The sequence below is a fragment of the Emys orbicularis genome, chromosome 3 (genome assembly GCF_028017835.1).
Source record: "Emys orbicularis isolate rEmyOrb1 chromosome 3, rEmyOrb1.hap1, whole genome shotgun sequence".
Classification (NCBI taxonomy): Eukaryota; Metazoa; Chordata; order Testudines; family Emydidae; genus Emys; species Emys orbicularis.
The window spans coordinates 181,153,204-181,169,791 of NC_088685.1; the positions used below are offsets into that span (position 1 = coordinate 181,153,204).

Consider the following 16,588-nt stretch of genomic DNA (forward strand, 5'->3'; position numbering starts at 1 on the left):
CCCATGCAACAAACGATATGCAACACTAATTTTGCATTTCTTGACATTTTGTGGAACATCTTACATTGCATTTACATAGTAGTTTGCATTTAACAGAATTATATTAGCACTTTCTTGACATGAGTTTGCACAGGGAGTCACCTAGCAATAATGATTAGTCAGAGTGTCCCTGGACTGCCAGCTCATTTTCAGATATAGTCTCTTCGTTTTTTGGTTTATTGATATTTGATTTTCTTAAAAGCTTTATAAGGATTTTCTTGTTCAAATGAGAAAGCATTGCCAAATCTAGTCAGGATGTACCAAGAATGAGGTAACTCAAGGGTTGGAGGAAAGGCAGACATAGTAGGATTGCTGTAATTTGGTGGAAGGAGCTACACCAGGGGTCGGCAACCTTTCAGAAGTGGTGTGCCAAGTCTTCATTTATTCACTGTAATTTAAGGTTTTGCGTGCCAGTAATACATTTTAACGTTTTTAGAAGGTCTCTTTCTGTAAGTCTATAATATATAACTAAACTATTGTTGTATGTAAAGTAAATAAGGTTTTAAAAATGTTTAAGAAGCTTCATTTAAAATTAAATTAAAATACAGAGCCCCCTGGACTGGTGGCCAGGACCCGGGCAGTGTTCATGCCACTGAAAATCAGCTTGCGTGCCGCCTTCGGCATGCGTGCCATAGGTTGCCTACCCGAGCTACACTGTTTATTTATCCACTGAAATTTGACTTCCATTTCAAGATAGTATTTTGCTTTAGACATCCTGTATTACCTGACCACACTGAAAAAGCTATTTTTTGAGAAATTATTATTGAATGAGCACCTCCCACACTTTTAGCCAGAAATATTTTTCCTAATGGCAGCTTATTGCACAACTTAATGTTTATGAACAGTTTTCCTATGCTAAAATAATTTATTTTTGGCTCAGTAATAATACTCTAAACGAGGAGTTTACCATTTGTGTAGTGTTGGGTTTGATGACTGTATACAGTGATAGATTCTGAAACAATCCTCTCTTGAAGGTAATTCTTTAAGATGTGCTATGGGTAAGGTGAAAATTCTTCTCCTACTTCCCAAGGATATCAAAAATGACACTTGGTGAATGTATGAAAGAAGCCAAGATAAAAGATAACAGTAATGCTCTCTACAAGCATTAGTCAAAAAAATTAAGATTCTTTTTCTTTAAGGAAAGATTTTGTCAAGGTTGACAGATCAAAGACTGCATCACAAATGTTCCTGTGCTGTGTCTAGGTTACATAACATAACTAACTCCAGCCCTCATTTCAAGGAATCTAGACTCTTTGGCCCCAATCCTGCAAACACTTACAAATGCACATAAACTTTACTGATGCGATTGATTTCAAGACTACTCACATGCAAAAAGTTAAGCGTGTGTTTGTAAGATCAATATAATATAGACTAGAACATATTTACAATGCAAGCCTGACATTTGTTGGAGAGGAGAGAAACTCTTATTTTTCCCCAACATTAATGGTGTCCCTTTTAATTTAGGAATACAGAATATTATGCTTATTAGCCTTCTTTTTTAGTGTTAAGATTAAGATAATTGTAACTAGCACAAAGAATCAGAATCGTAGAACTGGAAGGGACCTGAAGAGGTCATCTAGTCCAGTCCTCTGCACTCATGGCAGGATTAAGTATTATCTAGACCGGGGTGGGCAAACTTTTTGGGCTGAGGGCCACATCTGGGTGGGGAAATTGTATGCAGGGTCGGGGCAGAGGGTTGGGGTGTGGGAGGGAGTGCAGTGTGCAGGAAGGGGTTCAGGGCAAGGGATTGGGGCAGAGGAGGGGTGCGGGGTGTATGAGGGGGCTCAGGGAAGGGGGTTGGGATGCAGGAGGGGTGCAGGGTGCAGGAGGGGGCTCAGGGCGGGGGTTGGGGTGCAGGAGGGGTGTGGGGTGCAGCAGGGGCTCAGGGCAGGGAGTTGGGGTGCAGGAGGGGTGCACAGTGCAGGCAGGGGGCTTAAGGCAGGAAGTTTGGGGGCAGGGTGCAGGAGGGGTTCGGGCTCCAGGGTGGTCCCGGGGGGAGGAGGGGCAGAGGGCTCCGCGTGCGCTGCCCTTCCCGGGCCTCCACGTACCTCACCTGAAGCTCCCATTGGCCGCGGTTCCCCATTCCCAGCCAATGGGAGCTGCGGGGGACAGTGCCTGGAGGCGAGGGCCCGGGGGCCACAGGGACGTCGGGTTGGCCGCTGCTGAGAGCGGTGCAGGGCCTGCAACGCCACGGGGGGCAATCCCTGAGGGGCCCGATCCAGCCCGCGGGCCATAGTTTGCCCACCCCTGATCTAGACCATCCATGACAGGTGTTTGTCCAACCTGCTCTTAAAAATCTCCATGATGGAGATTTCACAACCACCCTGAGCAGTTTATTCCAGGGCTTAACCACTGGATAGTTAGGAAGTTTTTCCTAATGTCCAACCTAAACCGCCCTTGCTGCAATTTAAGCCCATTTCTCCAGTTTGTCCAGATCATTTAGAATTTTAAATTCTATCCTCCAAAGCACTTGCAACCCCTCCCAGCTTGGTATCATCCACAAACTTTATAAGTGTACTCTCTGCGCCATTAGCTAAATCATTGAAGATATAGAACAGAACCAAACCCAGAACACATGTATGATAAGAGACTAAATCACTTATAAAAAAAAAAATACACTGGGCCAAATGCAGTTGTGGTGTAAGCAGGAAGAGTTCCAGTGCAGTCAATGGAGAAGCACCCACTTGTGCCTGGGCTGAGTTTTCTACCATTGTGACACTTCTCTGCAAAGACAAAAGTTAATATTCCATCTGCATTCATAATCATTTTAATAAATCACAGGCAAATTACCTGTAAATACAAAGTATTCACATTTAAAGCTTAACATAATACTACTACTAAAATTTGGCTCTCTCATTAGACAACTTTAGATATAAACACACTTCATTATTCATTTCCTAAAACATATATACAGTGCACTTTAGTTTGTTTTCATTTACTAAATGGTAACAATTGTGTGATGTTGCAATCCATATGTTTTATGGAAATATGCTTATGAGTGCTTACCACCTGAGATGTCTGCTGGAACTAACAAGGACTGTACCAGGGGAAAGGATTGGGCCCAGATTAGGAAGGAGTCTAGTCTGTGAAAAAAAACTTATTGGAACATCTCTGAAGGTGAGATATTACCTGTAATGTATTAGGCTTAGACTTGTGTGTTTTTGCTTTTACTTTGTTCTGTCTGTTATTACTTGAAACCACTCAAATCCTATTTTTTATACTTAATAAAATCACTTTTGTTTATTAGTAAACCCAGAGTAAGTGATTAATACCTGGGGGAGCAAATAGCTGTGCATATCTTTCTATCAATGATATAGAGGGCAAACAATACAAACTTACCCTGTATAAAGCTTATACAGAGCAAAATGGATTTATTTGGGGTTTGGATCCCATTGGGGCCTGGGTGCTGGAGACAGGTAACCTGCTGAGCTGTTTTTAGTTAAAGTCTGCAGCTTTGGGGGCATGGCCCAGACCCTGGGTCTGGGTTGCAGCAGGCTAGTGTGTCTGGCTCAACAAGGCAGGGTTCTGGAAGTCCCAAGCTGGCAGGGAAAATGGGCTCAGAGGTAATTTCAGCACATCAGGTGACAGTCCCAAGGGGATCTCTGTGACCGAACCTGTCACAAACTGTATAACTAAAAGATGTTTAAATGATCATTTGGAACCTAAACAGCTATTTCAGTTAAAAAACGTTAAACTAAAGTGCTACTTCATTGTCAAGAATAGTAATTAAAATCAACTCAAATCCTCTGCATGCTTTTGTACATACACTCAAAATTATATTACATACCAAAACTCCATATTAAAAGAAAATTAAGGTTACAAAGTAAAGCATTCAAATGTTAAGAAATGCCAGAATTAAGATTGCTTGTGCAACCTTAATCTGCCCCTCTTGTGCATAAGCATTATGATACAATCTTTAATTACATGATCATGAATTTTTTCCACAAGATTCCTGCCTCATTCAGTACACAGGATGGAAGGCACTCATGGAATGAATTAAGGTTATGTAGTGAATGAGATTGTAGGATCCTTGCCTCATTTTCTGCAGAAGCGGGGAGGTAAGTAGAGAACTGCAGTAAGAGGGAAGATGATCTTCTGCTTAAGGCAGGTGAACACCCTAATGGGACCTCAGTTCTATCCCTGCCTCTGCGACACAGATACCATGTGATGCTCAGCAAGTCACTTAAAACTAAAATTGACAAGTGGACAGTAAGTGCATGTTCCCCAATTTCTGGTTGCCCAACTTGAGACACCGGGGCATAACCTGCTGAAGTGCTGAGCACTTGCAAAGGCAGCTGAAGTCAACAGGAGTTATGTATTGCAGCACCTCTGGCTGTAAAGCAGTGTGGTCTGAAGGAATGAGCACAAGGTTGGGAATCAGGAGATCTTGAGTTCCAAGTCTGGCTCTGCCACTCTGTTATCTTGAAGTGGAAACAAATTCATTAATGTCTGTGAGACACTCAGATATCAGGGTGATGAGTGCTTTAGAAAAGACCATAAGGAATGAATAATTCTGTATTCATTGCAGGCTTTGGATGGTGTGCAGTAAGGCAGGCAGGGGCCAATAACTGAATAAAGATTTTGAATAGCAGCCTCATTCCCTGAGGATCATTTATCCTATGCACTGAATGAGTAGTCAGGGTCCTGGGGAGGACATAGTATACAATCACACAGTGCAATCTCCATCCTTAGAGGTTTTTAAGGCCCAGCTTGACAAAGCCTTGGCTGGGATGATTTAGTTGGGAATTGGTCCTGCTTTGAGCAGAGGGTTGGACTAGATGACCTCCTGAGGTCTCTTCCAACCCTAATCTTCTATGATACAGACAAGGGACAGAGTTAAGGTTGCATAGGCAATCTATAGTCTGGCATTTCCTAACTTTTTTCAATGTTTGACTCTACAGCCTAAATAATGTATTTTAACGAGGTTTCTGTATGCAATTTCCTCATTTTAAAAGGAAAAATAAATACAAATTCTATTATGTGCAACAGTAACAACCTCACATCATCAGTAGGGTTCAATTCCTGGACTTGCAGCACAGTTGAGCTAGAGACTAACTACATCAGCTGGCAGCATAAGAAAGCTCCAGTGGCTCATTTCCCACCCACCATGATAATCGCCATATGCTGGAGTCTAGGGCAACTTGACCCTGTTCCCTCACCCAGAAGGTGGGGTAAGCTTTTTCCCCATGTAGTGCCCCCAGAGAGGGATGGGCCACTGTGGCCATGAGCTGGGTGGGTCAGGAGTAGGGGCTAACAGGATGAGTCTGGCCCAGCTCTCTCCCCGCAATTCTGGGTGAGGCTGTCTGCTCCCATGGTGTGCAGCTGCACTTTTCGTAGGCAGGGGATCCCACCTTAGAGTAGAATGTTCATGTGCAATTCTAGTTTTGGCATGTCCTAATGTAGCACTTCTGCATAAAGGACACTTTAAAGTCTTAAGAACATATGACACCATATAACTGAATAATTAAGTTACATCTTACAGGAAACTAAATACTTTGGTTTTCAGAATCAACACCAAATAAAATCAATCTCTCTCAATTCATTTTCTATAGTACAGTATCAGATGTACTATAGAATATAGTACTGATGACCTTTTTACAGTTTTTCTTTCCCACTATCAGCTTGTGACAGCATATGATAGCATGCGATTAGCTTAGTGACATTAGCTGCAATACTAGCTGTCACACTACACACAGAGTCCAGAAGCAACTGGCTTAGGCAACCCATTCTTTGGATGCAGAATTAGAGAAAACTGGAGCTCAGATTAGGGTTTACTTAAAATTTGACACAGGATGCCATGAAGTAAAATACAGTAACTTATTTACATACACCTCTACCCCGATATAACTTGACCGGATATAACACGAATTCGGATATAACGCGGTAAAGCAGCGCTCCAAGTGGGCGGGGCTGCACGCTCCGGCAGATTAAAGCAAGTTCGCTATAACGCGGTTTCACCTATAACGCGGTAAGATTTTTTGGCTCCTGAGGACAGCGTTATATCGGGGTAGAGGTGTATCTCAAAGAGATCCCATGCATATGTATACTATAAATATTGTGCTAACACTGAAGTGTTCCAACTCTTAAAGTATCAATTTATGTTCAATTTTAAATCAAATCCTAGAAGGCTAAACTAACAAAAGTTGTTTTTACACAATTTTAAACTGTAGATTTGACACTTACAATCCAATGTCACATTTTTATTTGAGAACATTATGTCCACAATTCTTCTCTGTACACTACACAATGGAAAATTCTGCACAATGGAAAATTCTGCAGCAATTTTTGATTATTTTATAATACACAGATCTGATCTATGTGGCTTCAAAAATTATGTAAGTCATTACAAAAGGGCAAACATTCTTTTAAAAGGAGAGACACGTTAAATTAAAAACTGATGTCATAATAACTTAATTCACAAGTGATCTTGCAAAGTGGTGAATGCCTCTGCAAGCGATACTAATGGGAACTGAGGGTGCCCAGCACTCAAAGAAACATTACAAATCTTGCAGGATCAGGTTCAACTATGTAAGAAGTAAGGGATTGACTCATCTGTAACTATACCAATAGGATATAAAGGTTACATGTGATAAGTAGTCCACTTGAAAAGCCCTTTCAGCCCTATGGTGGGGCATATTGAACATGATGTTACAATAGTTATGTGAAAAGATCTTCACATCTGGATCTTTATTTTAGGAGATACTAAAATAGTGGAAAGATTTCACAAAGATCCAAAGTGAATAATTTGGCAATATGAATGCATAACACAACTCTAACCCTTTTCAGGATAGATATTTGTATTCATTAAGCTAGACTTTAATAGCTTTCTAATTTCAAGTTTTTTTTTGTCATTGCAATAGAATATTAATTATAGCATTTTCATTACAAACACATGCACCTTCTACAGAGCTTGGTTTATTGATTTTTAAAAAACACATAGGTGGATGAGGGTTACAAAAATAAGATCACAGTTATTGAGCCTGATCCAATGAACTCAATGAAAAGATTACCTCTCCCTGTTCTAAAATACATTCCTACTATGTACAAAATTCTCTCCCTTTCCCCTCCCCCACAACTCAACATACTAAAACTTTTTAAGGCAAAAGTGTCCCCTGTCCTTCCCCACTCCATGTTCCCTCACCATCAAATCACCCACTCCTCACTCCACATGGTAAACCCAGTAAATCAACCTGGGAACACAATGCACCCACAATCAGCCCCTCCCTCAGCTCATGTCCCCGTGACTTCCACCTCACTCCTGCGAGCATGATTCCAGTTAATAAATTAAAAACTAAGCAATTAATTTCCAGAAAGGAAAACCATTGAGATACTAGATGACTACAAGATTACTACAGTAGTTCTTTGCAATGGATTTGCACCCAGTAGATAATGAGTCAAAGCAGCTGCATTACGTTGAATGAAACATGTATTTTACTTTAAAATGTTGTGACACTGAAAAAGAGATATGAAGGGAGTGTGGTCTCTCCAAGTGGAAATGCCAAGACAAGACAAGCCTGCCTCCTAAAGCATAGTACAGCCATACAAATAATTATGTTCAAAACAACATTAAAAAGCTAAACTGAATCCTAGAAAAGAAAGGAACTGAGTTAAAGCTGAAATCTAACCTAGTAGAACAGAGGAAATCATTGTAGAATGTGTGTCACGAACTCACCTACCGTTTGGCGAGTTAAAACCACCCAGCACAATGGGGTGGATTGACAACATTTTAGTACTTAGTCTTACTTTATTTTGACTAAAAATACTCAATATCTTTTATTAAATCTTTCAGAGGTTTAATTTCTGTTTCCCTATCTACTCTTTAGAGTGAAAGGAGAAAATGCCCTATGCAACTGACCTGAAAAGGATGATTAATGACTACCAAAGCCCACACACAGCTTATATGCTAATATAAAGGTCATTACATGTAACTATTACACACAGTATGCTTAATTTTGATCTTCTCTACACTGGTATAAATCAGACGTAACTCCACTTAAGTCAATAGTGATTCACTTAAATGTAAAAACAAGTGTGATCAGACTTTAGCCTTATAGACCTATAGTATGATATACATAATAAAAATCTGTGTGTAAAGAATTACTACTATCGCGTTTGCAGTTTTTAAACATCAATGTCTCCATCTTCTAATTGAAGTTATTGGTTATCTGGGAGCGGGTTGGTGGATTATGTGTCTTTAAACAATCAAAAAGGATTCTGTCCTCAATACCAGCAAATGTAATGATCTACAGTATTTCATTATGCAACAAAGCTGATTTTATTTTCCTAATTAGTTTAAATAATGACACCAGAACATTTGAGTTTTCCTACAATGAAAACAGATTTATTTGAAAATTGGAAAAAGATTATTTATAGGCAAAGATCATGTGCATCAAATTTCTGTCTAAGGTCAACTACATTTGTTCTCAGTTAAGTTATAATACCTTGAGTGCAGGTGGTGAGAAGTGTCATTTTAAAGTTCTGTAACTTCAACACTTATCAAGTGAGGAAATGTGCAGATTATCGCATAGAATTCAGTCCTGGGTCTCTTCTATAAAGGGTGATGATCAAGCAAATTGTTCAATGATTTTGCACTGTGGACTAGTGTACACTTAGAATCAAACTATTTTAAAGATGTGTTAAACTAGATTTTGAACCCTGGAAGCCAGAAACAAAAAGCTAACTCACTAATCAACTGTACCACGCAGATGCTTCATAAGGGAAACAATGACAACCCTAAATTATGGATGTGATAAGTTTGACTCTAAGGATAATGACCTTGTACATTTATTCAGAAAGCCTTAGCTTCTTTATAAAAGACTCCAGGACATGTTGCTTATTGCAATCATGTATCAGAGGGGTAGCCGTGTTAGTCTGTATCCACAAAAACAACAAGGAGTCCGGTGGCACCTTAAAGACTAACAGGTTTATTTGGGCATAAGCTTTTGTGGGTAAAAAAACCCACTTCTTCAGATGCATGGAGTGAAAATTACAGATTCAGGCATAAATATATATTGGCACATGAAGAGAAGGGAGTTACCTTACAAGTGGAGAACCAATGTTGAAGGCCAATTCAGTCAAGGTGGATGTGGTCCACTCCCAATAATTGATGAGGAGGTGTCAACACCAAGAGAGGGAAAATTGCTTTTGTACTGAGCCAGCCACGCCCAGTCCCTAGTCAAGCCCAAATTGATGGTGTTAAGTTTGCAAATGAATTGTAGCTCTGCAGTTTCTTTGAAGTCTGTTTTTGAAGTTTTTTTGTTGAAGAATGGCTACTTTTAAATCTGTTATTGAATGTCCAGGGAGACTGAAGTGTTCTCCTACTGGTTTTTTGTATGTTACCATTCCTAATATCTGATTTGTGTCCATTTATCCTTTTACGTAGAGACTGTCCAGTTTGGCTAATGTACATGGCAGAGGAGCATTGCCAGCACATGATGGCATATATCACATTAGTAGATGTGCAGGTGAATGAGCCCCTGATGGTGTGGCTGGGTCCTATGATGGTGTCGCTAGAGTAGATATAGGGACAGAGAAGGCAACGGGGTTTGTCACAGGGATTGGTTCCTGGGTTAGTGTTTCTGTGGTGTGGTGTGTAGTTGCTGGTGAGTATTTGCTTCACGTTGGGGGGGGCTATCTGTAAGCAAGGATTGGCCTGCCTCCCAAAGCCTGTGAGGGTGGGAGATCATTTTCCAGGATAAGTTGTAGATGGTTGATGATGCGCTGGAGAGGTTTTTAGCTGGGGGCTGTACGTGATGGCCTATGGTGTTCTGTTGTTTTCCTTGTTGGGCCTGTCCTGTAGTAGGTGAGTTCTGTGTACCCATCTCACTCTGTCAATCTGTTTCCTCACTTCTCCAGGTGGGTAGTGTAGTTTTAAGAATGCTTGATAGAGATCTTGTAAATGTTTGTCTCTGTCTGAGGGATTGGTGCAAATGCGGTTGTATCTTAGAGCTTGGCTGTAGACAATGGATCATGTGATGTGTCCTGGATGGAAGCTGGAGGCATATAGGTAAGTATAGCGATCAGTAGGTTTCCGGTATAGGGTGGTGTTTATGTGACCATCACTTATTTGCACTGTAGTGTCCAGGAAGTGGATCTCTTATGTGGACTGTTTCAGGCTGAGGTTGATGATGGGGTGGAAATTGTTGAAATCCAGGTGGAATTCTTCAAGGGCCTCCTTCCCATGTGTCCATATGATGAAGATGTTATCAATGTAGTGTAAGTAGAGGAGGGGTGCTAGGGGACAAGAGCTGAGGAAGCGCTGTTCTAAGTCAGTCATAAAAATGTTGGCATACTGTGGGGCCATACGGGTACCCATAGCAGTACAGCTGACTTGAAGGTATAAGTTGTCCCCAAATCTGAAATTGTTGTGGGCGAGGACAAAGTCACAAAGCTCAGCCACCAGGTGTGCTCTGGCCTCATCAGGAATACTGTTCCTGACACCTTGTAGTCCATCCTCGTGTGGAATATTGGTGTAAAGAGCTTCTACATCCATGGTGGCCAGGATGGTGTTTTCAGGAAGATCACCAATGCATTGTAGTTTCCTCAGGAAGTCAGTGGTGTCTCAAAGATAGCTAGGAGTGCTGGTAGTGTAGGGTCTGAGGAGAGAGTCCAAATAGCTAGATAATCCTGCTGTAAGAGTGCCAATGTCTGAGATGATGGGGTGTCCAGAATTTCCAGGTTTATGGATCTTGGGTAGCAGATAGAATACCCCTGGTCGGGGCTCTAAGGGTGTGTCCGTGTAGATTTGTTCCCATGCAGTAGCAGAGAGTTTCTTGAACAGATGTTGTAGTTTCTTTTGGTACTCCTCAGTGGGATCAGAGGATAGTGGCCTGTAGAATGTGGTGTTGGAATGTTGCCTGGCAACCTCCCGTTCATAATCCGACCTGTTCATTATGACTACAGCACCTCCTTTGTCAGCTCCTTTGATTACAATGTCAGAGTTGTTTCTGAGGCTGTGGATGGCGTTGCGTTCTGTACAGCTGAGGTTATGAGGCAAGTGATGCTGTTTGTTCACAATTTCAGCCTGTGCACATCTGCGGAAGCACTCTATGTAGAAGTCCAGTCTATCATTTTGACCATCAGGAGGAGTCCACGCAGAGTTCTTCTTCTAGTGTTGGTAGGAGGGCTCCTGTAGGTCAGTGCTCTGTTCATTGGTGTGTTGAAAATATTCCTTGAGTCGGAGACGGCGAAAGTAGGCTTCCAGATCACCGCAGAACTGTATCATGTTCGTGGGGGTGGTGGAGCAGAAAGAGTCCCCGAGATAAGACAGACTCCTCTGCCAGGCTAAGTTTGTGGTTGGCTAGATTAACAATATTGTTGGGTGAGTTAAGGGTACCACTGTTGTAGCCCCCTGTGGTATGTAGGAGTTTAGATAGTTTACTGTCCTTTCTTTTTCCTCTGTAGAGAAGTAAAGTGTGCGTTGTAAATGGCTTGTCTTGATTTTGTAAAGTCCAATCACGTGGAAGTTTGTGTGGAAGTTAGTTTTGCTCCAATCCCTCAGACAGAGACAAACACCCACAAGAGCTCTATCAAGCATTCATAAAACTACAATACCTACCTGGGGAAGTGAGGAAACAGATTGACAGAGCGAGACGGGTACCCAGAAGTCACCTACTACAGGACAGGCAAAACAAGGAAAATAACAGAACACCACTGGCCATCACGTAAAGCCCCCAGTTAAAACCTCTCCAGCGCATCATCAACGATCTACAACCTATCCTGGAAAACGATCTCCCACCCTCACAGGCCTTGGGAGGCAGGCCAATCCTCACTTACAGACAAATACTCACCAGCAACTACACACCACACCACAGAAACACTAACCCAGGAAGCAATCCCTGTAACAAACCCCGTTGCCTTCTCAGTCCCCATATCTATTCTAGCGACACCATCATAAGACCCAACCACACCAGCCACACCGTCAGAGGCTCATTCACCTGCACATCTACTAATGTGATATATGCCATCATGTGCTGGCAATGCTCCTCTGCCACGTACATTAGCCAAACTGGACAGTCTCTACGTAAAAGGATAAATGGACATAATTCAGACATCAGGAATGGTAACATACAAAAGCCAGTAGGAGAACACTTCAATCTCCCTGGACATTCAATAACAGATTTAAAAGTAGCCATTCTTCAACAAAAAAACTTCAAAAACAGACTTCAAAGAGAAACTGCAGAGCTACAATTCATTTGCAAACTTAACACCATCAATTTGGGCTTGAATAGGGACTGGGAGTGGCTGGCTCACTACAGAAGCAATTTTCCCTCTCTTGGTGTTGACACCTCCTCATCAATTATTGGGAGTGGACCACATCCACCTTGACTGAATTGGCCTTCAACATTGGTTCTCCACTTGTAAGGTAACTCCCTTCTCTTCATGTGCCAATATATATTTATGCCTGAATCTGTAATTTTCACTCCATGCATCTGAAGAAGTGGGTTTTTTACCCACGAAAGCTTATGCCCAAATAAACCTGTTAGTCTTCAAGGTGCCACCGGACTCCTCATTGTTTTTATTGCAATCATATCTGTTTATACTGTAAGGAGGAAAATGAAAACTTACCCATTTTTACTGAATACCCTTATCCATGCTTGGATGTTTGGTCCCAGCATACACAAGCAGTGTAAAGTAGTAAACGTAGATAGAAGTACTGCAAACAGAAATGTCTCAAGCACTGACCTATAAAAGGAGGGATATAACAAAATTAACTAAAAAAGATTAAGAGCAATGAGTCTAAAGTTTAAAAAAAAATGCCAGCTCCATTAGAAAATGTGCACACCTTCTTAAAACTAATCTAGCAAGAGAAGTTTCTTCTGTTCAGCCTTTAGGAATAAAGGGAAAGGAATACAATATCCCCAGATAGCCCCATATCCGCTAAACAAACTAAAAAATGTAGTAAATCATCTTAAATATTTGGGTCCTGTACAACTTTAACAGACACACTGGTAATTTGTATGGATAGTCACTTTTGAACTAAAGTATCCACTGATTTTTTTACTTTCCCAAACCTTTCATCTTTCTAGTTTGACTGTGGAAGCAGATAACGAGCTTTACCTGCATGATGATGTCATTACTCAGCATCTCAATGCCACTTCCAAACAGCAGCCATGACAGATGCAAAGCAGGTTTCCCCCTATAACTTACATCCCAAATGCTAATATGATAGGAAGAGACAGCAGAACATGGGACATTTATACAACTACAGTAGAACTTCAGAGTTACGAACTGATGAGTCATCCACACACCTCATTTGGAACCGGAAGTATGCAATCAGCAGCAGAAAAGACCTCCCCCCCAAAAAAAAGGCAAAATACAGTACTGTACTGTGTTTAACATAAACTACTAAAAAAATAAAGGGAACATTAAAAAAAAAAAAGTTGACACGGTAAAGAACTGTTTCTTTGCTTGTTTCGTTTAAATTAAAATGGTTAAAAGCTGCCCTTTTCTTCTGCATAGTAAAGCTTCAAAGCTGTATTAAGTCAGTGTTCAGTTGTAAACTTTTGAAAGACCAACCATAATGTTTTGTTCAGAGTTATGAACATTTCAGAGTTAAGAACAACCTCCATTCCCGAGGTATTTGTAACTTTGAGGTTCTACTGTACTGCAACTTTCCCATGCAGTTTTTTTTAATTTTTTTTTTTTAAATCATTTTTCCATGTAGATTATAAAACAGAATGAGCATATACTAAAAGGCAAGTGGTCAGCTGTCTGTTTTTAATTCCTACTAGTGCCTGCCTCAAAATGTATACAGACAATGGGTGAGGTCCTGCCTCTATTGAAATCAATGGGAATTTTGCCATTAACTTCGTTTGGGTCAGAATTTAATCCAAAGCCTTTTAACCAATATTTGTAAGGAGCTTTAAAGCTTTTAGGTGAAGATAGGGTTTTCAGACTTACTCTATTAGTGGTGCTCCGTAAAGAACGATAATTCCATGAAACAGTATACATGATATGAAGAAGAACACACAGCATTTTAGAAATTTGGTTACCTAAAAAAATAACACTAAAATATCAGGATAATGCTCTATAAATATTACATTAAGCAATATATATTCTTCATTTTATCAACAGCGTTCCACTATGCCTGCCTTGGAAACATGCCAATGAAGTTATTACATTGGGCTATGGCTGAAACTAATCATTTAATATACAAGTTTTCCTGTGTTTAATGTTTTAAAGCACTATCAGCTTAAAAAAATAAAATCACACTTCAGTTTGAAAATGTGTTTTATCTACTGTAGTACTATTACAAATAACACCTACAATGACTATAACTGAGAAGGAAAACATGAAAAAAAAATGTTTCCCAGTTTGTTTCCCGTGTACCTTTGTGTTGTATGCTTCTTTTATTGGAATGCATCTTCCACAAAGTACCAAGGAAGATTAAAAAATAAACAAAATATTTTAAAAACTGGCAGAGAGACTCAGAGACATCACAGTATAAAAAACTATATTTGACTCCAACTACATTTTAAAACTGACTAGATTTCAAGAGGACAGTGCCACTTTCAGAAATGGGTATCTAACTTTCTACAATCCTGTAATAGGGGTTTCTCAAACTTCATTTTATTGCGACCCCCTCCTGACAACAAAAATTACTACAGGACTCATTTCAAAAGGTAATACACACTTACTCAGATCATTTACAAAGGCCAAGATTTGACAACCAAGCACTTGAATGTATTTTGTCCTTTCACTTTCCTCGCTGATTCCGTCAGTAAAAAGATAGTCAATCCTCCCTCAAAGCTACTAGCATTAAGCTAACTATACGAAGTCTTACCTTGTGAGCAAATGAAATTCTCTTAGAAGATGGATTTGGTTTAAGTATTATATACAAGATTATATTTACAGTAGTTACACAAATAGAACAGATGCACAACCAGATAAGGTGTGTTCCCAAAACTGAGAAGTTCTCCAAGAAGAGAGGTGGAACAATAGTTGTTAGGCTAATGGACAAAACAGAGACAATGTGGGCAGACAGCAGTCTCTTTATTTCTGTATCTTTCATGGTGTTCTATCTTGAATATCCACCTACAATAAAGCAAACAACATTACTGTAGTTAATATTGAAAACTTTAAGAGGGAGGAAAAATATTTTTCCTGGTTAGAATGCATAGCAAGATAAATTATGTGCTGTTCTAAAACAGAAAACTCAGTTTAGGAGCAATCATTATGTTTCATTCCAAAACAGTTTCAGAATAAAAAAACAGCAATAAAATACTTTAAAATTGGTTACCCAATGGTTCAAAAGCTGGCTGAACCTGAATACTCACACAGCCTAGATGATGCTGATTCACTGCTGATTAATTTGATTTTGAGACAACTAATAGAAACATTTTTGATTATTTTTTTTATATATAACATTCCTCTGAAGTGTTTGCAACAACACTGTGATATACTGGTTCCCATGTTGAGCACAAAGAGAAAATACATACAAACAAAATGAAACAAAGCATTTTCATTCACCATGTGAACAAAAGCACACACAGAGTAAACAAAAAGTAAACAGCACAAAAAACAAAAAGCAGATTTGAAAAAATATTTGCTTTCATAATTTACAGTGTTAAAACATGGGGCCATGGAAAAATATATATAAATTATAAATTGATGGAAACCCTTTAAAGAGCAGATGCAATTTTCAACCTTAACTATCCACTTCTAGTCAACCTAAATTTGTAACTGTTTGGGAGGTAGGGCATTCAAATAACTAAGATTTAACCTTTACTACATACAACCAAAAAGAAACTCAAGAAGCTAACTCTTCAGCCCACCCTCTCCTGATTTTCTCAGATATATGGGGAATCCTGGTTTTGTTTGCCAAGACAAAACAATTACTCAGTCTTGTAAGATACACTGGGGAGGGGAAGGGTTCCTGCTTAATATTATTCTTTGTAACCTGTAATTGGCAACGGATTGTGATAATGTTTCCTGCTACAACATCTGACGCATGGGCCATGCTGACGTTTGCATCCCCAGGCAGTGACAGTCTGCACCGCAGGCTTTGTGCCATCAGACAATTTGCAGAGGAGCAAAATGCCATGACCTGCCTTCGTCTTAGCCTATGTGCAACGTGCCTCAGCCGGCACGTGACCAGGATTCATCCCCGAATTTGGTCAACAGCGGGAGGAGCAGCCTACGGAAGAAAGGAGTCAGGTGGGGGGGGGCAGCAGGAGAAGCAGCCTGCCGGGGAGGGAGACCAGTGGGGGAGCTGCCTGGCGGGGGGGAAGCAGCGGGAGGAGAAGCCGGCGGGGAGAGGCAGTGGGGGGATTAGCGGGAGGAGAAGCCTGCGCGGGGGAGAAGCCCAGTGGAGGTAAGGCCGTCTTCTTCTTACCTGAGTCTCACCCATGAGGCAGTGGGCGGGGCTACGCCGAACGTGAGGTCAGAGATCACGGGGCTCACCTGCCCCTTCGCTCTAGTCTCTGCGTAGGTAGCCGCGCGGCGCGCGTTGCTCAAAGCAGTGGAAAGAAGGGCTGAGATTGACAAGTGGTGGCGACCAATCAGGCTAACTTGCTATGTGATTTGGGCAAACCAATAGGCTGGGTCC

General features: G+C 40.8%; 1 protein-coding gene across 1 annotated transcript in view; it reads right to left on the reverse strand.

Annotated features, from left to right (window-relative positions):
* The window catches only part of PIGF (phosphatidylinositol glycan anchor biosynthesis class F), a 43,282-nt gene extending 26,755 nt beyond the window's left edge, over nt 1-16,527 (reverse strand). The window contains exons 1-4 of the mRNA XM_065402193.1: nt 16,376-16,527; nt 14,825-15,075; nt 13,942-14,033; nt 12,607-12,723 (exon numbers count right to left, since the gene is read on the reverse strand). Of these exons, the coding sequence (XP_065258265.1) occupies nt 12,607-12,723; nt 13,942-14,033; nt 14,825-15,052 (437 nt within the window). The 5' untranslated portion in view covers nt 15,053-15,075; nt 16,376-16,527. The remainder of the gene's footprint in view (nt 1-12,606; nt 12,724-13,941; nt 14,034-14,824; nt 15,076-16,375) is intronic.
* Between the last annotated feature and the right edge of the window lie 61 nt (nt 16,528-16,588).